The sequence below is a fragment of the Cavia porcellus genome, unplaced genomic scaffold (assembly GCF_034190915.1).
Source record: "Cavia porcellus strain 051 isolate PalLab524CR breed Dunkin Hartley unplaced genomic scaffold, mCavPor4.1 scaffold_10, whole genome shotgun sequence".
Classification (NCBI taxonomy): domain Eukaryota; kingdom Metazoa; phylum Chordata; class Mammalia; order Rodentia; family Caviidae; genus Cavia; species Cavia porcellus.
The window spans coordinates 85,307,863-85,332,468 of record NW_026947493.1 but is presented as its reverse complement, the minus strand read 5'-3'; the positions used below and the strand labels follow the sequence as shown (position 1 = coordinate 85,332,468).

At 52.7% G+C, this 24,606-nt stretch overlaps 1 protein-coding gene across 1 annotated transcript; it reads right to left on the bottom strand.

Moving 5' to 3' along the window:
• Positions 1-1,099: 1,099 nt before the first annotated feature.
• On the bottom strand, positions 1,100-23,530 carry Dcstamp (dendrocyte expressed seven transmembrane protein). The gene is made up of 4 exons (XM_023561766.2): positions 23,472-23,530; positions 8,956-9,996; positions 5,524-5,832; positions 1,100-4,725 (listed from the first exon to the last, which is right to left on the bottom strand). Exons 2-4 carry the CDS (start codon positions 9,982-9,984, stop codon positions 4,651-4,653), a joined length of 1,413 nt encoding a protein of 470 aa, XP_023417534.1. The 5' UTR covers positions 9,985-9,996; positions 23,472-23,530; the 3' UTR covers positions 1,100-4,650.
• Between the last annotated feature and the right edge of the window lie 1,076 nt (positions 23,531-24,606).

The window sequence follows — 24,606 nt, the reverse complement described above, 5'->3', positions numbered from 1 at the left end:
GCAGGGGATATAGAATCTAAGAGAAAGGATGATGTTGGATGTACCAAGTAGAACAATAAATGAAATCTGTTAACATGGTATGAAGGAGCATAAAATTACCACATTTTATTCTCAAAGCTCAGCTCAGCTGAAAGCACATTTGGAGTCAGTGAAGTCAGCACAGTGACACTGCAAGATCCTGCAAAACACAGCCACCAAATTGGGATTCATGAGATGGCAAATGGTGACTTAGCCTGTAATGCAATAGACTTTCATCGGCTTATCAAATCAGAGGTGAAAAGAGAAAGTTTATGAAATTACCTTGGGCAGCATCTCTCCGCCTCTATAAGATTAACAGGGCACCTTTCACAATAGATGTCTCAGGGGACTTCACTGGCAATTTATTTAAATCGAACGTGATAAGCTGCAATTAAATCAGCATTATGTATCCTTGCTACATTGGCCCTAATGAGCAAGTCCGGATCCTGTTTCCATGATCAAAACAGCCTTTGCCGGCAGCGCCTCCTCGCCAGTCTGCCCTGCCCTGGAGGAGACTTCAGACTGAGGACAAACCTGTCTGGAAGAGACACACAGGGAGCACTGTGACCAGTTCAGAGTTACTGGAGGCAGCAGAGCCAGCTGCTGTAGAAAGGGAGATTTGGTTTCAACGAAATCGACCCACCTTCCTAATCCCCTTGCTACAGAGCAGAGGGGTGGGCTGGGGATGGTGTTGAGCGATGCCCAGAGCCCCACCAGGGCTGCTGGTGCCAGGCTTCCCCACCCCCAGCACTTTCCTAAAGCTGCTGCATGTTCCTGTTCATCGGCGAAGTGTCTGTCTGACTTGCTGAGTAGACTGGGAGCAGAAGTAGGTCCCCAAAGCCAGGCACCAAGGGGAGTTCCTGAGCATCACCAGAACCTTCTATGTGGCTTTGGTCAAATATTTGCTCTGGATGCTGGTGATGTAGTCAGATAAATAAATATGCTCAGTAATATAATTTAGAACCTCAGAACCAACCTGTAATCTCTAACAACTGAACAGAAGATGCTTTGCCTTGGTTAACATGAAGTACATCTCTGTAGAAGGAATAAGCTTACAATGCAAACACAAATCCACGTATCATCCAGTTTGTTTGGTTTATTTGGAAAGCTCGGCATGGCTGGGGTGGCAGAGCACCGACCTTGAGCGCCTAGTACTTGTCAAGCTTCCACACCCAATACCACAAGCACAAACAATCAGACAAAAACACACAAGAAAATACAGCAAAGTCCACAGTCACAGTGTTTGTATAGGGCCAAGATTCCAAATGCGTCCATTTTTCAAATGCATTTTGCACAAGCATTTACCAAAGCATGAGCTATAGAGCTGGTCCTAAAGATGTTAATAATTACTACAGGTAGAGTTGTTCTCTGGTTTAATTATTAGAGGAAATTCTAGGTTGCACAGATTGAAAGAGATGTATTATAATCTGCAATATTATACATTTAATATTAGAATCTCTCAATGTCTTTCATTATTCCACTATGCTTTGTGAATCTTCAGGGCCAGAAATCGGCAGTACAGGTTGGTGAAAAACCTTCACTACATCACTGTTTTTATGAAAACAGTGTTCCTCTGAAGGCCGGAGGAACACACTTTGAGAATGCTGAGCCAGACAGATTGCTAACGCCAGCTTCTTGTTTTGAAGAATTTTCACCACTGAAGCTCTCCAATTCTGTAAGACTCCTTAGAATTTAGAACCGTGGTTCTCAATCCTCCCTGCTTGTTAGAATCATCAAGGAGCTTCCAACATGCCAGTGCCAGGACTTACTTCAGCAAAGCCAGGCTCTTTGAGGGTGAGGCTGGGCAGCAGCAATGTTTGGGATGTCTGTACCCCAGGAACTGTGACCAGGTTGGGAACCACTGGCTAAGAAAGCGGTTTCTTTGTCCTTAACCAAGGCTGGCAAAATCAGAAGACCATAAAGAATTCGTGTTCAAAGTTCGTCACGTACATGGTCATTAAGCTTTAATTGTGTCATATGGCTGCCTTGGAGGCCGCCTGAGGACGGTAAAGCAACCTTCTGAGGGTGTCCAGGTGGCTCTGGGATGCTCTGTTGGACTCCTCACCCTTTCTCTCTGACGCTCTGCCCTGCTCTACTTTCTGGCCACCAAGAACTAAGCACCTTTGCTCTGCCAGACCCTCCGCCATGATATTATTTCTCCCTTCCAGACAGCTGGCCATGGAGTGAATCTGCTGGAACCGTGAGCTAAGTTAAACCTTCACCCTCTAAATTGTGGGTTCCAGGTAATGTGTCAGGTAAAGGAAAAGATGGCTAACAAGCATGCTAACAGTTTGGCTCTGCTGACTTACCGGCCCTATTCACACCTAATTTCCATACCTCATGACACAGAGACTTATCTTGCAGGCAGTTGAGAGACTGAGGGACTGATCTTGGGAAGAAATGTGACCATGAGAGGAGCCACTAACCCACCAGTCTTATCAGGCAGCTCTTGGACAGGTTGCTGGAAGAGGGAAGGGGACCCCCCAGAGGGGGAGGTTTCGGGAGCTCCCAGGGAGGGGTCAAGCTAATGTGTCCCTGCGGTGGGTTGCTCAGCAGCATGGTGCAGAAGGCCTGGGTGCAGAAGGCTGAAGTGGGCTGTGCTCCTGGAGGCAGTGGATAGGAGGAGAGGTTTAAAAGGGCATGCAAAGTGGGCCACATACAGGTGGCTTCAAATAGGCTTGTCTGGACTAGTTTTCAAAGAATAAGATGGGTAAAAACATGGTGCTATGGGCAGGCTTCTGAGCAGATGGGCAGGAGCTTACAGTGAACAAATAAAAAATCCAGGACCCAACATGCAGAGGCCACATGCTCGGCCCATCTCTAGGGCCAAGGGCACAGGTTCAATGGACAAGCCCTGGTGGTTCCTCAGCTCCAACATCTGGGAAGGCCATGAAGCCTCTGAGGTCCCTCCGAACTGAGAGCCATTTTTACCAAGGATGTGCTAAGGCAGTGTAGTTCCTCATCGCAGAACTCCAGGAAGACACGGGGAAGAAAATAGAAAGCACACCTGGTCACGATGGTAGTAATTTTTACATTCATGGATGTGAAAATCAGAGGGTGAAAAAAATGTGAGACATGGTTACGAGCACAGACTCAAAGAACTTCCCCCACGAGATGCTTAAATATCACACAGAGAAAGACAACAATTCACAGTGGTGGAATGTGGCGGCCAGTAGCACCTTCCCCAAATAACCAAAACTGACTTCCCAGAATGACACATGTCGACACCATGCACCACCCTCCACAGTGCATGAAAAAAGGAATCTCATCACTTTTGAAGCATTTGCACCAAAAATGCATCTCCTGATTTTAATTAGAAGAAACAACAGTGTGCCATTTCCCATAATACCCAGCCAGTACCCTGCAGGGGTGTCAAGTCATGAAAGAAAAGGACTGAGGAACTGTCCCCAGTTTGTGGGACTAAGAAAGGAGACAAGTGAACCAAGGACCACAGAAGAGCTATGAGTGGGCTAAATGACAAAAACAGAGTGAATTCTACAGGTGACGCATTTTCCAATGTTATTTTTGTGGTTTTAAGAACTATACCAAGCGACTGGGGATTTAGCTCACTGGTGTAAGTGTCTGCCTGGCAAGTATGAGATCGTGAGTTTGATCCCCGGTACCAAAAAAAAGGGGGGGAGGGGAACTACACCATGGTCATGGGAGAAGTTAATGTTTTGGGTTGATGGTGAAGGGCAAATGGAATTCTACTGTTTTTGCAACTTTTGGTCAGTCTGAAATTATTCAAAAGGAAAAGTGTTTTAAAATGTTAAAATAAAAATAATTTCCCCCACCCTGGTACTCTAGAAATAATAGAATCAGTATTCAAGGAGATTTTCTCCCTCCCCATTATTTTGAGATAGTTAAAGATAAAGAAGTCTAGAATGTGCATTATAACAAGATCATTAGATTGTCTTGACAGATGTGGCCTCCAGGTGACTCAGTCATGAATCTTAGGCTGGAGGATTTGCTAGAAGAGAACAAGAGAGCCACAGGCATGTGGGGTTCAGGAGAGGAAGCAGTGGGGGGAAGAAACTGGGAAATGAGGCAGGGAATTTAGTTCAGGGGCTCGAGCACCTGCATGGCAACCGCAAGGTCATGAGCTCAGTCTCTGGTACAGAAAGGAAGGAAGGAAGGAAGGAAGGAAGGAAGGAAGGAAGGAAAAAAAGAAGGAAGGAAGGAAGGAAGAAAGAAAGAAAGAAAGAAAGAAAGAAAGAAAGAAAGAAAGAAAGAAAGAAAAGAAAAAAAATTGGGAGGTGTGGAAGTGGGTTCAGGAATACTTTCTGAATCAGGGACTTGGGGAAGACACTGGTAGGATGGGGAACACCCATGAGCCATAATAAAAATTGAAAAGATTTTTGCTGGTTTTATACTCGTATGTTCTCCTTGGCATTGCCCGTGACATTGCTGTAGAGATGTCCACTGTCTTTGTCTTGTTTTTTCTTTGAGTGGTGCTCTCTCTGAGGCATCAGGAAGGTGGCTGGATAGAGTCCTGTTATACGTGACAGGGTCTAATCCTGCACTTTGTTTGGAAATAGACCACGTAGGCATTTACCTGGCATCCACTTAGCTTTGTGACGAGCAGTCCGGGGGCACAGCCAGTGGCACAAGGTGGCCCCACGACATCACCCCTCACAGACTGTGTTCAGGTGCCACGTCCCTGTGTTTCCTCCTAATCACTTCCAGGGCCGGAAGCCAGAAATGAACCTGAAAAGAGGATGTGTGAACACAAGTCATCCCAAATACCCCCAACAGAAATTTCTCACTATGGGCTATTGGTCTTAGGAAAAATTGAGGACTTTGAAATGCTTATTTTATGGGTTTTGTTGGTTTTGAGTTCTTTTCCAGTTCTGTAAGTTATAGGCAGCAACAGTGCCAGGGACTCTGACCTTGGCCTCGCTCTAACAGCGAGTACAACTGACTGCCCACAACCCTTGGGGAAGGAGCCAGTTCTAGCTACAACTATTCAGCAAATCCGTTCTGGACCCCTGATGACCTGTGTGTGTGTGTGTGTGTGTGTGCATGTGTGCACGTGCACACACTTTGAATCTGTTACAATTTTTTTCCCAATGACTAAGCAAATAAAATAAAATCTTTGACATGATCATTGATCATTTCTGTGTGTCCACGGGAGACACTACATCTGTGTGTCTATAAAATAATGCAGAAGAATATGAAAATTCTTTGAAGTTTACTGCATTGAGAGACTTGCTGTCATCTTTTTCTTTGTCCTCAGCTTTGCAAAGTGGGATTGTCCTGTAATAACCAGTGCAGAGGACCTCTTGATGGCACGGCTGAATGCTCTGACCTGAAGCCAGAATTCTGAAGGATTCAAACCACAGTGCTTACACGTGTGGGTTTGTAATTTCCCTCTCAACACTCCCCCTCCTGCTGGGAATCAAGCCCTGATGTGAAGACGAAGAGGGCATTAAAGCCTCCTTTCCTTTTGCCCTCCAACCTCGCCACACATCTTAATCAGAAGTTACGCTCCCCTCTCCACCTCACCTCTGTGAAGTATCTGTTTTGCTTCCTTTTGGCTTCTTCTGGCGGCTGTTTTGATCTTCTCTTCAGCAGCTTTGCATGCAGGTATCGGGTGCGCTCCCTCTCCACGCTGGGATAGAAGGACGTGGTCACCAGGATTTTGAGTTGCATCAGGATGGAGGATAACAGGCCCAGCAGCACCAACACCACCAGGATAACACCAAGAGGAGCCCAGGTCTTAGCCAGGAGGAGCTTGGGTCTGGGCATACAGCTGGGTTCGAATATGGATATATTAAAGGAGGAATCGTGGATGATGTCTTGAGTTCCTTGATTCTAAAATGAAAGCATAAAACAGTCACACCGTGTGATTTCCTGCTACAATCCTTTCTCAGTACTTCCCTGCAGCATGTAGTGTTTGTCTCCAAATTCACAAGACAGCTTTGCAATTGTGTCTTCCTGTGCTACAAGGAGCAGTGCGATCTTCTGTGCACCCGCAGCAGTGCGCTCCCAAGCAAATTTCTACAGATAGAGGTCCCCTGAAAGAAGGGTACCCAAGTGTGCCTGCCCTGCCTGCCCACAGCCTGAGGCTGGGGACAGGGCCAAGGAGAAGTGAGGAGATCTCACCACGCAAGGCATCTGTAGGCTTAACTCAGCACTCACGGGTCTGAGGAGATGGGCATCAGCCCATCAGCTGGGGACTCGGTCTCCTCCTCCCAGTCAGGGTAACACCTCCACCAGGCGTGAAGATGTTGGGCCACTGAACGGGGCTCTAAGCAGTCTTGGGGAACACAGGGGGCAGGGGACACGCTCCTGTGCAGTGTTCAACGCTCTCTTCGGGGTGGTCAGGTCATCCCAAGCTCTCCATGACAAGGGCTCCCCATTCTGCTCGGAGGTCTCTAACCTCAGGCACTTCTTCACCTCAGCTGCCCAGAAAGGGGCCTTCATTACCATCTGAAGGCAAGAGACAAACCAGTCGCCCTCAGAAGCCTGTCAGAGGTCAGACGGGGACACTGAGTCACCAGCCTGTCATCCACGAAGGAAGGAAGCCTACACTGTCGGCCCTTTCCTCCCCTGACCTGGGAAAGGCATCGCCTCCCTCAGTGGATTTGCTTTCTAATTTGGTAAGTCAGGAATTAATGGACCAGATCTGCCCATGAGTAAACTACTCGCAGTGTAGATGAAGCACCTTAGGATGGAGCACTGACTTCACAGGCAGGGTACTTAGTAAGCTATTATCATCCAAGCAGCTAGAGCCAGGGCAGAGGAGGTAAAGGACTCAGCAAAGCAGAACCAAAGCCCAGCCACAAGGGGAGAGCAGGCGGTCTTGCACCCACCCCAGGGCTGGGCAGAGTGTGAGACCCCTGGCCCCCAGCCTGAGCAGCGGAAACATTTGTGTGGTTTCTCTTCTCAGAAAGACAGCCAGGCTGCAATTAGCAGTCCCAGGCCCTGAAGAAGAGCGCATACTCTTTTTAATACCACCGGAGCCATGATGAGCGGCCCTGCAGCGGGAAAGCCCCAGGAGTCGGCCTGCGGAGAACAAGCTATTTGGTTTAGAAACCTCGCTGGGGACTCTTTTGCAGTGGGAGTCTGGGCTTCGGGAAGATTGAGTCAATTTTTTGTGCAGAATTGGTGGAGGGTAACGTGGAAGACAAGTTCACTCTTTCCAGATGCCAAGCTGTGGCCACACACACACACACACACACACACACGCTGTTTACTCCTCTTAAGTAAACACTTGGCAGCACTGAGCCGAAGGCCGGAGCTGGGGTCAAAGCTGGGAAAGGACCCTGGCTGAGTGCCAGGCACAGAGTAGGTGCCCATCAGAACACAGTGGGGCTATTTTTACAAACCTCTCTCTGTGGCCAGCTCAACTTGGATCATTTCTCATCTTCTTCATTTAAAACATTGAAAGTGGGAGAGAAATACTGGCAAAGTCTCGAGCCAGGGCGTCTCCCCAACTTAACTTTCCTTTGCCCCTCTGCATGGCTGAGGGGGGCTGCGGGCACCCTGAGACAAGGCAGACTGGGCGTTTCTGATCATGCAGGAGCTTACTGGAGAGGGAGGGTGCGGGGTAGCCCCTCACATCTGCTGTCCAGCACCCCACTGCCGTTATGCAGGCCCCGAGCCCCCCATCCCGGGGGTGGACAGGGAACTCATACCCAGAAGTGCCCCAAGATGACGTGTCTGGCACTGGCACTGCCCTCCAAAAGCTGCTGGGGTTTTCAGGAAGGGCAGAGCCGGCTCCCTCCTCTGCTGTCTAACCAGAGAATTCCCAAAACAGGCATGGAGGCCGGGCACGGGCTGGGAAATGGCTGAGACAGAGGCAGAACTAGCAGGAAGGCTGGGGAGGACGGAGAGGGAGGAAGAGGGAGCAGCGGGCAGAGGCGGCCTCTGTCACTGTCACGGCCACCCCAAGATGCCTGGCGAGGCTCCGCCTGGCTCTCCTTTGGAACACTGTGTCCCTTCTCCACCTGCTCCAAATGTCCCAGCAACAGTGCACCTCGTAATTAACTGAACTCTTCAGGGAAGCAGAGAGCTTGGAGTAATCAAGTTGGAGAAGAACCAGGGATTATGAGGGCAGGACTGGGACGGATCTGCTGAGCCAGGAGGAGAGGGGAAAGGAGGACACAGCAGGAGGGCTGGCGCTGAGCAGGGGAGAGAGGTGCAGCAGCAGGATCCAGGATCGCCTCCCCCTGAGAGGAGCCAGCAGCCTCCGCAGTCGAGGGCAACTTATCAAAGAGGGGGCCAATCAAACACATAGAGTTTGCTCTGGGCAGGCAGCATGTCAGCCCAGCACACATCACACGCACACACATAACCTGTGCACATGCACATGTGTACACACTTGCATATGCATGCACACACATGCACACACACTCAGGCACACACTCAGGCACACACTCCACCTGATTATTTTCAGTTTCCAGGGTTAAAAAACCTAACGCAAGGGTCTGACCATGTCCAGAGCCTCTTCAATGTCAACATCATCACAAATTTCCGCAGGGAAACGGGAAGTCTAAGATGGGGAGGGCAGCCCTCGCCCCAGCAAAGCGGCTCCTGCGGGGACTCTGGAGGAAGTGCCGCATGCTCTTACCCCCTGTCAGTTCTGCGGTGATGTCCCTGGAGGCCAGGCCAGGGCCACCGGCTTAGCGGGTGTTGATTTCTAGCACCTGTGCAAGAGCTTCCCAAGAGTGTCCAGAGACAGGCACTCTGAGATCACAGCAGGTGTGTACTAGATTGCTTCCCATTAAAACACCAGGAGCGGGAAAGGCAGAGAGTGGCTTTTCCCCTGGTATCTAAAAAGGCTGTGGCCTGGCCACACACACTGGTGTGGGCCAAGGACGCTGGCTTCAGAGGCCTCCTCCTAGCTAGGGAAAGCAGGATCCTGTGCTATCTTCGGCCGTGCCGGGCTCCTGTGTGCCAGCTCACTGCCAGGACCCAACAGTGCCCCCTTACCTCCCCATGCAGCTGCAAGTGGACCTCCAGCCCTGGCAGGCTCCGCAGCTGTCCACCCACTGAGCAGAGGAGCCAGTACAGCAGGCAGTCCACGGCTGCGAACAGCACCCACATGCAGAGGTGGGCGAGGACGGGGAGCAGGAAGAGCCCCAGGGCCCTTCTGTCCCTGGGGGTCAGCCGGAGAGAGGGCACCACAGCATAGGTGCTCCGCTCCTTCCTGTTCAGGGGCAGCACGCAGGGCCTCTGCCCGCGCCTCTGCTCCTCATCAAACTGGACAAAGTGTCTGGTGATGTAGACGTTTTCGTACTTCCAGCCTCGCGGGCCCAGAACCCGCTTCAGGAAGAGCCCGGTACCGAGGAGGAGGAGCAAGAGCCCAGCGCAGGTGAGAAGCTTCCGGCCGAGAGAGGAGACCGTCTCCATCATGGTGACCGTGTGCTGCAGGACGCCCAGGACCTCCCCCCTGGTGTCATTTAGCTGCGCCTCCACGGCATGGCTGGAGCTGGACAGAGAGACCTCCAGGGTCTGATTCCAAGAAATGAGGTCATCAAATAGGTTTGGCGGAGTGGAGAGGCCATAAATCCACCGAATGGCTTCGATGTAGTTTTTCAGAAGTGGGAAATGTATGGAGAAGCTCTTTGCCCTTAGGTTGCAGGTCATGCTGTCCAGGAGGCCTTTAAAGTTGTGGAAAATGTTCTCGATGTGTCCAAAGATGGCCATGCCTGTGCCGGCAGCAATCAAAGCCTTCTTGCCCTCACGCAGGCCACAGGAGAGAAAGAGGAGGAGGAGGAAGCACCGAGCACGCTTGGAGCAGCACAGCAGAGCCCAGGTGACCACCCAACAGGCGGGGACCACTGCGCTCAGGGGCAGGAACCAGTAGAAAGCCACGGAGAGCAGGCTCGCTGAAATAAGGGCCATCAGGCCACAGACCCCCACATGCTGGATAAAGCCAGCCCACCCTGGGCTTCTCGGAAGGACGTAGATCTCCCAGAGATGTAGGAGGGTGTTGGTGCCAGAAGTCCAGACACCCATGTCCCTGGGCCCCTGGAAATTAAAAAGAAACCAAATCAGGAGTAGCTTTAAGGGCCAGCAGGCAGGCTGATGGCTGTTCTCTGTCACCCATGCAAAGGGACCACCTGGCTGTGGTTTGCTACTGCTGCAGCCCACGAGGGGCACCAGAAACATGAGCCAGATCCCCCTGCTCCCTGGGCCTCCGCCCTCAGCCATGTGTATGCCCCGCTGCTTTGGTCTCCCACGGCTGTGTAACAGAAGACCCCATGGAAGCCTCTCAGAGGCCGCTGTGTACCTGCTCAGTGCCCTGGAGGTCAGAACCCCTCTCCATGACTGGGATCCTGCTGCTCTCCTCAGAGAAGGACTCATAATGACCCTGAAACATCATGGTGGTCCAGGGCTATCTACATCCCTCAAGATCCCTGACCCTGACTTCCCCAGCATATGGTCAGGGTCATCCTCCACCACGGGAACCAGCAGGTCCCTCACTGATTTAAACCACTGAGATTTGTCTGGGTCTGTTGGGCTGTGATTGTTCATCGCTCAAGCAACAGACACTACCATGGGTCTAGTTGTTGGAGCAACCCTAGGCTGAGCAACAGGCTGACATTTCAAGCCGCTGCACCATGTCGGAGAGCGCTGTAACAGTGCCTGCTTTCAGGTGCTCTGATTTTGGACACCAGACAGAGGACCAAGGGCGTGCAAACTGCACTCGGAAATGGCAGGGCGGGGCCAGCAAGCTCACTTCCTGTCAGATCTGGATGCCTAGAGGGAGAGCTGGCAGTGCTCAGCATGCATGGTCCCTAGGAGGACAGGGACAGCATTGCCCACTGCCTAGGGTGTGTGGGGAGACGGCTTGGAGGACCCCTAGCACACAGAGGCCCACGCTCCGGCCTCTCCTTCCCAAGCATGTCCTGGGCCATTACTCTAGACTTGATCCCAAATGGTTGGTTGACTAATGGACTAATGGCCACACTGACAGGCACTAATTACCCATCATGCTGTAGGTGCTTTCCCTGAAGCAGTGAAACTCTGTCCCAAGCTCCTGGAGATCGGTGCCCTTTGCACTTTCCATACAGAAAGCAGAGGCTCCAGGCAGGTGTGCAGTTCACCAGGGAGCCCACAGAGACCACGGTAGTGGGCTCACAGCGGGCTCCCCGGCTCCGGGAGGTCTCTCCCAGCTCTACCTGACTCCTAGCTCTGGCTGGGAACCTGACTCACCTGCTGTCCTGCTGGGAACACGGTGGTTTCCACCGGGCAGGCTTCAGTGCTGACCCACCCGTCCCAAGTCCGTCCCTGCTGTCTGTGCCCCTGTGCATCAGAGCAGGTGGCCCCGCAGATGCCCCACGTCTCTCATCAGCAGCCTTCACTAGCTGGCTCCGGCCATGCGGCACCATTTCCCAGCCTCCTGCAGTGTTAGAGGCAGGTACCCTGGGTTCACCCTCCCTCCCCGGCCTCTTCTCTGGGCTGTGATCCTCACATGGGTAATTCCTCTGAAAGCGGGAAATGGATTTATGGACACATTAAAATTTTAACATTCTGCAATAAAGTGTAATATCAATTAAATAAGATCTACAGCTGCAATTTTGTCCTGTAAGAGATGCGCCTCTGCTCAGCAGGCAGCAGTTCTAACCCTTTCTCCTCCACTCTGTGCACCCTCGGCTTCCAGGTCCCAGCTGCAGCCCAGAGCCAGACTCTGGGCCTTCGTGGCCAGGCTGCTCCCCGGCTCCGTGCCTGCTTCTCCGACTGAGTGCCAGGCCCGCGAGCAGGGCTGGGGAAGGGCTCTCAGGCACCGTGACACTCCGGGCAGGAGGGGCACCGCACACGTAGCCTGAGCCTCCTCCTCGCCTCTCTGCTACCCCAGAAACCCGAGGGCTTCCTCTGTCTCTGGCTCCAGCACGGCCATGCTAGCCACTGGCAAACCTCTGCGTTCCCAGTTCTCTCCTTCTAGGCAAATCAGTGAGTCCGAATCTGCACGGCTCCTGCCCCTCACTTGGTCCTTTCCTAGAGATGTGGTCCAGCGGGAACCCAGATTCTCACATTTCACTTCTGGAGCTGGAGGCAATCTCAGATCAGAGAGGCCTAGACGTGGCTTGGAGTGGGGACTCTTAGGGAGACGCAGGTGTCGACTCGGAAAGTCCAGCTGCGCCTGAGGCTCTACCTTCCAACGTGTGCCCCAGGGGCCGAGCTCAGCACCCGCTCCAGAGTGCCCAGGGAGAGCTTCCAGGCGGAGGGCCACCTGTGCCCAGCTGTGCCCTCCTGTGAGCCTCCTGGAATCACCAGGGCACCACTGGCCACAAGTGGGGACTGAGCAAGGGAGCAGCTGCCAGCCGAGGAACGGACTCTTACATTTTATTTAACTCTGATTCATCTTAATTTAAATGATCTAAACATAATAAATGCCTGGTGAGTGTCTCCTCTATTTTGGACAGCAGGCTAGAAGGGACCCTCAAACTTCTACAAAGCCGAGGCCCAGTTTTCTCTCAGCAACGCCCAGAGATCAGGACAGGGCGCCCCTGACCCCTCTCCAAGGCAGCTGCCGCATTCTGCTGAAATGTGTTGTGTTGGGAGCCGCGGCCGACACCAGTCGCTTTACTTGGCGGACGTGAGGCCTGTAGAAAAGAGCAAAGCCTGAGCTAAGTTACCCCTCTCATCGAGTGAGCCAAGTTGGCGCCTGCTTCCTGCCCCCTGATTGCCCTGGCGACTTAAACAACCCACTCTGTAAGATAGTCTGCCTAGCAACAACTGATGTTAGCCAGTCAGCCCGCATCGCACGCTTTGAACTGATTGGCCACTGTTACCCTATAAAAGTGAGTGCCTCTCCCGCCACGAGAGAGAAGCACAGAGAGAGATAGAGAAAGTCCACTGGCAAGAAAGGGCTGGTGGCAGAGCAGAGGCCTCGCGGGGCCCACGCGGAGACAAATAAAGGCAAGATTGCACACCGTCAGAATCTGTCGCGTGTTCTTCCTGCAGGCCGGGAGCGACACCGACATCTGGTGGCCCGTACGGGGACTGATCAACCCCGAGACGCGGTGGTGGTGTGCAACGCTCCAGCGTGGTGCTGCCGGACAGGTGAGTGGGGGATAAGCCTGGGCTCTGGGTGGCGCGCACCTACAGGGCTTTTAGACTCCCCTCAGGCTCATGCGTAGGTGACGGGTTCTCTAAGTCACACGTGGTGAGTTACAGCCCTTAGAGGTTAGAGATGGGTAATTTACCGAGCGCGGAGGCGCGGCCCTTGGTAAAGGCCCTTAGAAAGCTTTTAAAAGCTAGAGACCTCAGGGTAGGTCAAAAAACACTGGAACTATTCATAGCAGAGGTAGATAGGGTGGCTCCCTGGTTTTTACCCACGGGGCATTTAAACCTGCCGTCATGGGAGAAGTTAGGCGGGGACCTCGCCTCGGCGGAATTGGAAGGCGATATTTCGCCGGCTATTCGCCCCCTGTGGGAAATGATACATGCGTGCCTTAAAGGGGAGGGGAAGGGGTTCCCGTCGGCAGTTAGAGACGCGGAAATCATAGACGCACGCAAGGCTTTTGAGCAGGCAAAGTCGGAATGCTCTCGGGAGGGATCTGTCTAGGGGGAAAAAATCCAGGGAAAGATAGAGGACACCCAAGCTCTGGAGTCCTCCGACTTAGATAGCGAGGAGGAACCAGAAGGTGGGGCAGGAAGCCGAGAGGCCAAAAACCCCTATGCCGAGTTGCGCCGTGAATTGTGTGCGTGCTCCGCCCGAGAAAAGCAGAGAGAGGAGAAAGGACCCCCGAGCGCTCTCTGGCGGGGAGGAGATAGAGAGCCATCCGCTCCGCCCTGGAGCTCTTTTCCAGAAGCGGCTCCCCGCCGAGAGGCGGCTACAGGGGACTCTCCCTTCTCTCAGCCGGCACAGGAAGTGACGCCCCGTTCCACTCTGTCGCGACCGCCGTCCTATGACGTCGCGCCGCGGGGCGGACGGTATTTTCATGGGCGGTTATGGAAGGGTGAACGATGGTTCGGAGGGGATCCACCGATGCAAGGACTAGATTACGGTCCTTATGGAGTATACCCTGTGCAAATGGCCCCAGGCAAAGGGCGCAATGTTTGGGAACCGTTTGAAATAAAACAGATCAGAGAATTAAAAAGCGCTGTCACGACCTTCGGGCCCACAGCTCCTTATACCATAGCTATGCTAGAGAATCTTGCCTCTCAGCCTCTTACACCGGGTGACTGGATGCAGCTGGCCAAGGCGTGCCTTCCTTCGGGTAGTTATCTTGATTGGCGAGCCTGGTATGCCGAGTTTGCCATCGAGCAAGCAGAAAAGAATGTTAACAGGGGGCATGCAAGGTGGAACGAAGATATGCTCCAGGGCTCAGGTCAATATAGGGATGACCAAACTCAGTTCCCCAATGAGGTGTATGACCAAATCTCTAATATTGGGCTCCGCGCATGGAAACAGGTGAACGGTGCGGGGGCGGCCTCATTATGCCTTTCAAAGATAGTACAGGGTGCCACAGAGCCATTTGTTGATTTCGTGGCTAGGATGCAGGACGCGGCTGATAAAGTTTTTTCAGACCAAGAAGTGGCAAAGCCCCTGATCAAACAACTCATTTTTGAACAATGCACAACGGAGTGCAAAGCGGCTCTTGCCCCGCATAAAAACAAGGATCTCAATGCTTGGATTAGGATTTGTAGGGAGATTGGAGGGCAGATGACTGCAGCAAAGCTTGCGGCGGCCTTTGTAGCCGCGACAGCACAAGCTAAGGGTGCTTCCGGACCTAAGCGAGATCGTAAGCCCAAAGGATGTTTTGGCTGCGGGGAACCAGGGCATATTAGGAGAGACTGTCCGCACAGTGTTAATACACGGGAAGGGCCAATAGGCGTGTGCGAACGATGCAGGAAGGGAACACACAAAGCGAAAGATTGCAGATCAGTTTTTGATGCCCAGGGAAACCGCATTAGTGGCAGGGGAATTCAGGAGCCAAAAAACGGCCAGAGGGGGCCCTCCTTACGGACGGGCCCCCACCCCCTAGACAGGACAACACAAAGTGGCAGCCCTCCACAAGGGCTACCCCTGGGTCAGCAGGCGTGGACCTCTGTGTCGCCTCCAGACTCCTATTAATGCCCGATATGGGCGTTCAGGTGGTCGGGACCACCTTCAAGGGACCGCTACCTGAAAAGTCAGTTGGTTTAGTGATTGGACGGTCCTCCACAGCCCTCCGGGGCCTTACCGTGCTCCCTGGGGTTATAGACTCAGACTACACAGGAAACATTAAGATTATGGTCCAATCTCATGTAGGGACCATGGTGATTAATGAGGGGGATAAGATAGCACAACTTTTATTGCTCCCCAGTCTCCATGAGAGATTCCAGTCTAGACAACGGGTTAGAGGGGATCAGGGTTTTGGCTCCTCTGGAGAAATTTTTGAAGGACTTCATATGACTCTTGATAAAAGACCCATGCTCTCGCTCAGGGTTAATGGTAGAAATATAACAGGACTCCTGGATACAGGGGCAGACCGCTCCATTGTCTCCAAGAGGGACTGGCCTTCTAGCTGGCCCACCAATACAGCTGACAACACACTCCAAGGGTTGGGGATGGTGGCTGCCCCCCAGGTTAGTGCCGTGACCCTGCCTTGGTGTGATGAGGAGGCTCACCAAGGACATTTTCAACCTTTTGTTCTACAGCTGCCGGTATCTTTGTGGGGAAGAGACATCCTCACTCAGATGGATGTCACTCTTACATCCACCTGCTCTCCTCAAGCCAAGGGTATACTTAAAAATCAGGGATATGTTCCCGTCAAGGGCCTGGGCTCTGCCCTGCAGGGCCGGACATCTCCCGTACCTGTAGAGAAAAGGGAAGGTAGACACGGGCTGGGTTTTTCCTAGGGGCCGCTGAGGAGGTTCTCCTGCCTACTCCAATTAAGATCACTTGGAAGTCCCTGAGTCCAGTTTGGGTACCTCAGTGGCCCCTACCCAAGGAGAAGCTTTTAGCGTTAACCGAGATAGTCAAAACCCAGCTTCAGGCAGGGCACATAAAGCCATCAACCTCCCCTTGGAATACCCCTGTTTTTGTTATTAGAAAGAAATCAGGCAAGTGGAGGCTGCTCCATGATTTAAGGGCGGTCAACGCGCAGATGCAGCCCCTGGGGGCGGTCCAGAGGGGGCTGCCAGCTCTCTCAGCCATCCCTCAGTCTTGGCCAATTTATGTTATAGATCTTAGAGACTGTTTCTTCTCAATCCCCCTGCATCCAGAGGACACCCATAGGTTCGCCTTTACCTTACCCACCATTAACCAAGAAAGCCCTGATCTCAGATACGAGTGGATAACGCTGCCCCAAGGTATGGCCAACAGTCCCACTATGTGTCAGATTTACCTTGATTCCCTACTGGCCCCCCTAAGGAAATCCTTTCCCAAGATAAGATGTGTGCATTACATGGACGACCTTTTGCTCAGCGGCAGGGACCCAGACATGCTAAATAATATGCTCGGCCAGTTGGTCGAGGCCCTGAGAAAGGCTAATCTACATATTGCCCCTGACAAGATTCAAGGAGGAGACATAGTGACTTACTTGGGTACCAAAGTCTCCCCTACATCGATTTCTCCACAGAAGGTAACCATCAGAACAGATAATCTTACAACCTTAAATGACATGCAAAGGTTACTGGGAGATATAAATTGGATCAGACCTTACTTACACGTCCCTAATTCGGACTTAAAGCCCCTGTTTGATCTCCTAAGAGGGGATCCAGATATTGCCTCCCCTAGAGAGTTCACCCCAGAGGCCAGAGTTGCTCTAAAAAAGATAGAAGAGGCCCTAAGCAAAGCTACATTACAGAGAATTGACCCAGAACAGCCTTTTGAGGTCTGCTTGTTGCAGACCAGTTCCCAGCCCACGGCAGTGATTTGGCAGAAAGGACCACTTCTGTGGGTGCACCCTAAAGTTTCACCTGCCAAGATTATTGAACATTACCCGGAAGCAGTTGCTTCTCTGGCTCTGGAGGCACATAGTAGAGCCATCCAGCACTTTGGCTCTACGCCTCACGCTATTCGGGTGCCTTATACCGCTTCTCAAATAAAAATTCTGACTGCTTGCATAGATACTTGGGCCATCCTGAGATGTGTATTCCTTGGGGAGATAGACAATCAGTTCCCTAAGGACCCTATACTACAGTTTATTACTCAACATCCGGTGATATTTCCAAAAATCACCGCCCCTGCACCCCTTACTCCTGCAACAACAGTCTATACTGATGGGTCAAAAACTGGGATAGGGGCCTATGTGGTCTCAGGCATGCCTCCAGTTAACATACAGTTTGAACCAGATCAACCACAGGTGGTGGAGTTACAAATTGTACAAACCGTCCTCGAGAAGTTCCCAGGGGCCCTTAATATTGTTTCTGATTCAAAATATGTTGTCAACGCCATGCAGGTCCTTGAGACTGCAGGCCCAATTAAACCAACTTCTAAAGTAACTAACTTGTTTTTGTCTATCCAGACATTGCTCATAAATAGACACAACAAAATATACATCACTCACATAAGAGCACATACACACCTACCAGGGCCCATGGTACAGGGCAATGCGGCTGCTGACGTGGCCACTCGCCCGTTATGGATTTTCAATATGTTATCTCCAATAGAGCAAGCCCGTCAGTTCCATGACAAATTCCATGTCAATGCCAGGACGCTAGCCAACCAGTACCACATCTCCAGGGCTGACGCGTGGGACATCGTGCGACTGTGCGGCTCATGCGCCACACACACGCCTGCCATATCAATGGGGGTTAACCCCAGAGGGTTGATCCCTGGCGATATTTGGCAAATGGATGTCACACACATAACAGAATTTGGATCTCTTAAGTATGTCCATGTCTCCACGGACACCTGTTCTCATATTATATTCGCAACTGCAGAGACAGGTGAAAAGGTATCTAATGTGATCAATCACTGCTTAGCAGCTTGGGCCGCGTGGGGCAAGCCCAAAATATTAAAGACAGACAATGGACCAGCCTATACAGGAAAAGCCTTCAATGAGTTCTATAAGACTATAAAAGTACACTTAAAACATGGGATCCCATATAATCCTCAAGGCCAAGGAATTATTGAAAGAGCTCACAAAAGCCTCAAAGAAATCTTATATAAACAAAAAGGGGGAGTAGGCCAGGGCCTGCCCCCAAAGGCACGGCTATCCATGGCACTATTCACATACAATTTTTTAAACCTGAACAATAACAACCACCCCCCGGCTATGGAGCATTGTAATCCATCTCCTAGCAATAAGGGATGGGTAAAATGGAAAGATGTCTTGACGGGACAATGGATGGGCCCGGATCCGGTAGTCAGCTGGAACCGAGGTGCGGTTTGTGTTTTCCCGCAGGAACCGGGACGAGAACCATTGTGGGTCTCAGAAAGACTGACGCGTGCGACAAGCCCTTCGACTGAAGACTAATCCTGTCCTGCCGGAGACCAGCAGCAGGCCTGACAGCCAGATGAACCCGAAAAAGGCTGCTTTTTTCGTTGGGGGCGTTGTCCTAGCACTCCTCAGGATAAGTATGGTACATGCGGGGCTGGGGGGCCCCGCTTCTGGAATAGATCTTCGCACGAGCCTTCTTGGCAGTCCGTGCGATTGCGGAGGTGGCACGGTAAGCAGTATACCACCTAGCGCCAAAAAAGGACCAGGGACCGATTGTGGGGATAAAACAGCATTCTCAGTTGTGTACCCCTCCACTGCAGGAGGATTTAGTCAACCATCCTATCAGTGCATACTTAAGCCTAAGGTGAGTCCCTCAGGGCCTGGTGATCTCGCCACATGTCCCTGCACTAAGTTTGAGGAATCCATGCATGTTACATGCTATACAGAGACAAAACAATGCAAACTTAAGAGTACAACCTATTGGATGGCAACGCTAACTACAACTAAAAGCCCTGTTGCCCCTAACCATATTCCCGCTGCTGTAGGCGGTTCTCCATTCATGCAGTCAGGTTGTAATGGAGAGGTTGGAGAAACGGTCTGTTGGTCTATGACCACTCCCGTTCACATCTCTGACGGTGGAGGGGTCCAAGACCAGTACCGGCAGGAACAGGTCATCGAGCGATGGGAACAATTAAATCCGTTCCCTGAAGTCAATTACCATCCACTCCTACACCCAAAATCCCGAGGCATTAACCTTGACCCCGCTACTGAATCCATATTAGAGGCTACCCACAAAGCACTCAATCTTACTGACCCAGGGCTGGCCTCCGATTGTTGGCTGTGTATGATGATGGGAGAATCATGGCCGCTGGCCATGCCGTTTAGAGACTATGAAAGTGAACCTTACAATTATAGCACACCCTATAATTGCTCACATGGGCCTCCATTTCGGGTCCAGTTTATGGGACAGTTTAATGCATCCTGTTTCCAAAAGTACCCACAAAATAATAGTTACGATATTGTTGTTGGAGCGCTGGCAGTCGCCTTGTGTGAGTCCATAACCAATGTAAGTAGTAGCTCGCCGCTATGTGCCCCCTTTGGCAAAGTATTTGCTTGCGGCAATGGTCATGCTTATACCTACCTGCCCAGTAATTGGACCGGCCTATGTGGCCTAGCTTACTTGTTGCCTGACATTGGTATTGTCCCTGGGGACCAACCCATGCCCATCCCAGCTGTGGACACCTTTATAAAAAGACATAAGAGAGATGTACTGATTTTACCTCTCTTGGCTGGTCTGGGGATAACTGGAGCCCTGGCCGCCGGGACTGCGGGCCTAGGAGTTTCATTAACCAAATATACTCAGTTATCCAAGCAATTGATAGAAGACATGTCTATAGTTGAGAGAACCCTTCAGGAGATACAAGATCAAATTGATTCCCTTGCAGAGGTTGTTCTGCAGAATAGAAGGGGCCTAGATCTACTCACTGTAGAGAGGGGAGGTATCTGTATTGCCTTACAGGAAAGATGCTGCTTTTATGCCAACAAGTCCGGAATCGTTCGAGACCGATTAAAGAAACTGCAAGAAGACCTAGAAAAGAGAAGAAAAGAACTACAAGACAATCCCTTTTGGGGAGCCTGGAATGGCTTGCTCCCCTATATTTTACCATTGTTAGGTCCCCTGTGCTCCTTGCTTCTGCTCTTACTTGTAGGACCATGCTTGCTCCGATGGGTCACATCGTTCATTAATGGACGCCTTGCGGCGGCACATCGTCAGGTCCGCATGGTTGCCCATGCGGCCCTGGCAGCAGCCCGTGATGGGCACAATGACCCCCAGGCTTACGCATGGCTCGCTCGACTGGCCTACGACCGGGTCTAGGTGTGGCGGGTCTTCCGCACTCCTTCCCTATTGACACCACACAGCAGGGTAGGTGAGTCAATGACGGGTAAGAGCGTGCCTCCCCAGCACGACTCGACCTAAGCCAGGCCCTACCCCATACTGCACGAAAGCCGCTGGATTACTAGAATCTGCCCAGATCTAGATGCCTCTCCGAGGGGATCACACGGAGGGGCATGAGTGCATGCCTATGTGCATCCAGGTTCCGTCCAGTTCACTCCTGGCCCTGGAAAAAGGACGAGGGTCTCAAGGCCTTGGTGGACCTGGGGGCGGCCGACCAGGGTCCAAGCCAAGGGCCTACGGTGGGCCTCAACACAGGGCATAAGCCTCTGCACTCGATCCAGGGCGGGCTGCGATGCATACATTCATTCAAAGTAAATAAAATAGGGGGAGATGTTGGGAGCCTCGGCCGACACCAGTCGCTTTACTTGGCGGACGTGAGGCCTGTAGAAAAGAGCAAAGCCTGAGCTAAGTTACCCCTCCCATCGAGTGAGCCAAGTTGGCGCCTGCTTCCTGCCCCCTGATTGCCCTGGCGACTTAAACAACCCGCTCTGTAAGATAGTCTGCCTAGCAACAACTGATGTTAGCCAGTCAGCCCGCATCGCACGCTTTGAACTGATTGGCCACTGTTACCCTATAAAAGTGAATGCCTCTCCCGCCACGAGAGAGAAGCACAGAGAGAGATAGAGAAAGTCCACTGGCAAGAAAGGGCTGGTGGCAGAGCAGAGGCCTCGCGGGGCCCACGTGGAGACAAATAAAGGCAAGATTGCACACCGTCAGAATCTGTCGTGTGTTCTTCCTGCAGGCCGGAAGCGACACTGACAGTGTTGCGGGGGTCACCGTTGCACAGCACCCTGAAATGTGGGCTGGACACTGTGGCTGGCCTCTCCCACACTCAAGGAGCCCAGTGCCCTCTGCTGCCCAGCACAGCCTCTCCCCAGGGTGGCCCAGAGGCCCTGGCTCCCCGAATGGGCAGGGAAGGCAGGTGCCACCTCTGTGGAGCTGAGCTCAGGGCAGTGCCAACCCCATGAAGGAAATAAGGAGACCCAGGTGCTGGGGCCTGGGGCGCCCAGAGCCTGTGACCTCATTCAACTCGCAGGGGCAGCAGCTCCCGGGCCAGCAGACACTTTTTAAGGTTGATTATAGACTCTGAGCTACCAGAACGTTTGTTTTCATGAGAAGTTGGAAGACCAGATATTTGTCTTTTCTTTTCTTCTCCCTTTCCTCTATTTATTTATCTCTTGTTGATGTTTATGTTTTTACCACACAGTCATGCTGTGTTGCCCAGGGTGTTGGGATCACAGACACGCACCCTGTACTGCTCTGGAATCAGAGAGCGGGCTGTGTAGCTCAGCAGCACAGCACATGCCTAGCATCCCAGAGGCCTTGGCTCCCTCCCCAGGGAAGGGGCAAAGATAAATATAAAAGAACCTGGATTTATTTGAGTTTAAAAAGTAACCGACAGCTCAAAGGCTTTTTCCAGCACCTCCGCTCTTCTGACCGCTGTCTCCTGGTGGCCACCCTGGCCACCCTCCTCTGCCCTCCTGTCCCAGCCCGAGCCTCCTGTGAGCCTCCTGGAATCATCTTTTCCCTTCTCCCCTGGGCCCTTTGGAGCCCACATATATGCGTTTCCGGTCTCTGGCACACAGAGCTTCCTCCCTGCCCTGGGGAGATTTATTTTGCTCCAAGCCCTCTAACTGTGCCTCATTTCCCTGTCCAGCTCAGCGGCCCAGGTCCCTCTGACCCTGCCACCGTTTCTTCTGGCAGCTTCTGCAGGCTGCTGCTCCCCGAGTCTGCATCTCTCTTCCTTTTGCTTCTGTCATCACTGTTATGGGTGACGTTCACTCCTGGCCCTCAGCCCCATCTCCCACATGGACAGCAGGTCCCCACTTTACCCACGGGTTTCCCTCAGTGTCCTCCTGCAAGGGCACTGTGCACGCCTCACCGCAGCCCCGGAAGGAGCCGGCCCGGCCCACCTGCAAAGCAGAGCTGTTGCCATGGGCAACGGATTCGCTGCCTCCTGTCTGCCCTGCACACGTTAAGGAGCAAAGACAGCCACAGGGGTGCATGCCTCACACATGCTTTCGGGGCCCTCCCCTACTCATGACCCCGTTCCTGGCCTGGCCCTAACTCTGACCCTGACCCCGGCTCTCTATAAATGTTTAAGTGCTACAAAAGGAAAGAAGAAGAAGCAGTCAAATCCTTAGAGGCAGCCATGTGAGGCAGTACAGAGGCCCTGGGCTCCGGCTCCGACCTCCACGCCCAGGCCTCTGGCTGCCCGAATCTGAGCACCGTGCCTACAGCACCCCAGGGACGTCTTGCTCAGGACAAGGCCAGGTCAGCCACCACCACAAGGGAGGAGAGAGCCCCTGACGCCCCTCCAGCTCTCTGGGCCGGGTGGTGGCACTGGCAGCAGCCCGCAGGGTGCAGGGGAGCGGACATGGCCTCCCTGGCTGGGGTCTGGAGCCTGGGCCTGAGGCTGGCACTGCCGCCTCTGTTCCCAGCTCCCTGCCCCCAGCCCTCTGGGCCACTCTAGCTCCTGGCTACAGAAGCTGACAGCCAGCGTGGGGCTGTCAGGGACACAAACTTGAGGAGCCGAGGACCGTCAGGTCTCCTATCTTGCAGCAGCTCCTCAGTGTCGAGCGAGCGGATGCTGCCCCTGTAAGTGAGACAAGAGGAGGAGGAGGGCTGCTGTCCTGCCCCCTGTTCTTTCCTTGCTTTTGTAAGGCTTTTGCAAACTGAGCTCTTGGCCAGAACATGCTGTTTCTTCCAGCTACCAAAATAGTCAAGGCCCCATCAGAGGAGGACAGCATTCCCATCACCCTGTCTTCCGCCTCTGGCCCTGGGAAGGCCAGGAAGCCTGGCTGCCTCTGCCTGCAGCCTCCACCAGGGAGGGAGATAGAGGGGCAAGCCGGGGTGCGCAGAACAGCACCCTTGGGCCCTGAACACTCCGCCCACCCCGCAGTGCTCGGCAGGAGGCCGTAGGGGCATTGTGGGTGCAGTGTGGCCGACTCCTCCAAGGCCAGGGCACCACAGGGAATGTGGATGTGTCGGCCTCACCCAGCGGCAGCTCGGATTCCTGTGTTAGGACGACCGTCTGCTGATCCCTCACCTCGGAAGCGCTGAGGGCAGGAGAGAGGCCCTCAAGGACCCTGCAGCCCAAAGCCTTCCTCCAACTCCCTGGTACTTAAAAAAAATAAGAAATAAAGCTTTTCTGAAAGTTTACTCACAGATCTCTCTTAGGTTCTTCTTTGTGCACAAAAACAAATCATGTTTCCCAAGATTCTGCAAGTCTGAATATAAGGCAGGAAAAGGGGAAGCAGAAATGATACGAGGGTCACACCAGCCTGACTCAGCCCGCTCGTTCCCTCCAGGGTGGCCAGTCACTCAGGGCCAGCCCAGGGGAGGCATCACGGGAGGTCTCCCCTGGTTCCCTGCCCAGCTCTGAGCACCAGCCCTACCCACCTCAGCTGGTGGCACAGTCCTGCCGGAGTCGTGAAACCTCGGAGCCACTGCCCAGGACGTCCAGTCTAGAACTGAGCTTCCGGTTTGCTGTGTGTCCAGGGAATTCAGAACACCTCGAGACATTTCTGCAAGATGATTCCTTATCCCAAAGGCGCCTGCAGGAGCCTTTGTCTACAGTTCCCTGGATCCTGCCAAAATGCAGCATCTCAGGATGATGCCCTGTATATGACCTACTACCTGTTCAAAGGACAAATTGCTTAACCCCAATAAGCATAACAAAGTACTAGTCATATGTTACTCTATAATTACAGCCATATAGTTGTGTTAGTTATGGCGACTCAGGTATAGATTTGCCAGTATAAACTGGAAAACTAAATAATGAAGCAGGTGGCCTGAATGATCCCAGCCAAGTCACCTCTTGTTTTGTTTTGTTTTAAGACAAGGACTCACTGTGTAGCCCAGACTGATCTTGAACTCAGCAATCTCCTGCCTCAGCCTCCTGAGTATTGGGATGACAGGCACGAGCCACCAACTGAGCTAAAATCGACAAGGACTGCAGAAGGACAGGAAGGCTGGGTGTGGCCCCTCCAGGGTACTGTCCCGAGAGGCCCTGGGGTGCAGGGACACGCGCTCGCCCTTCCACCCCCTCTCTGAGCCTTCGTGGCTGCCACCTCTGTAGCCTGGCCTCTGTGTCACTTCCAAGGTTCTGCATTTTCAGGGATCAGCGGTCACTATGCAGCTTGCAGGTCAGAAAAGGGGAAGAGGCTGCAAGGACCGAGGCCCACCTCTCCCGACCCCTGTGCTCCTGCCCGGGAAAGGAGGGCTGGGCAGTGAGGGGCACTTACCTGCTTTCCACACCGCCTCTGTGTGCCCTCACCGTGCACAGCTGCTCACCTGGAA

Coding starts and splice junctions, on each gene's coding strand:
- Dcstamp (XM_023561766.2), bottom strand. CDS start 9,984: ATGGGTGTCTGGACTTCTGGCACCAACACCCTCCTACATCTCTGGGAG. Junction 5,833..8,955: donor ACTTGCAGCTGCATGGGGAG/GTAAGGGGGCAC, acceptor CTTTCATTTTAG/AATCAAGGAACTCAAGACAT. Junction 4,726..5,523: donor AAAACAGATACTTCACAGAG/GTGAGGTGGAGA, acceptor TCCTCTTTTCAG/GTTCATTTCTGGCTTCCGGC.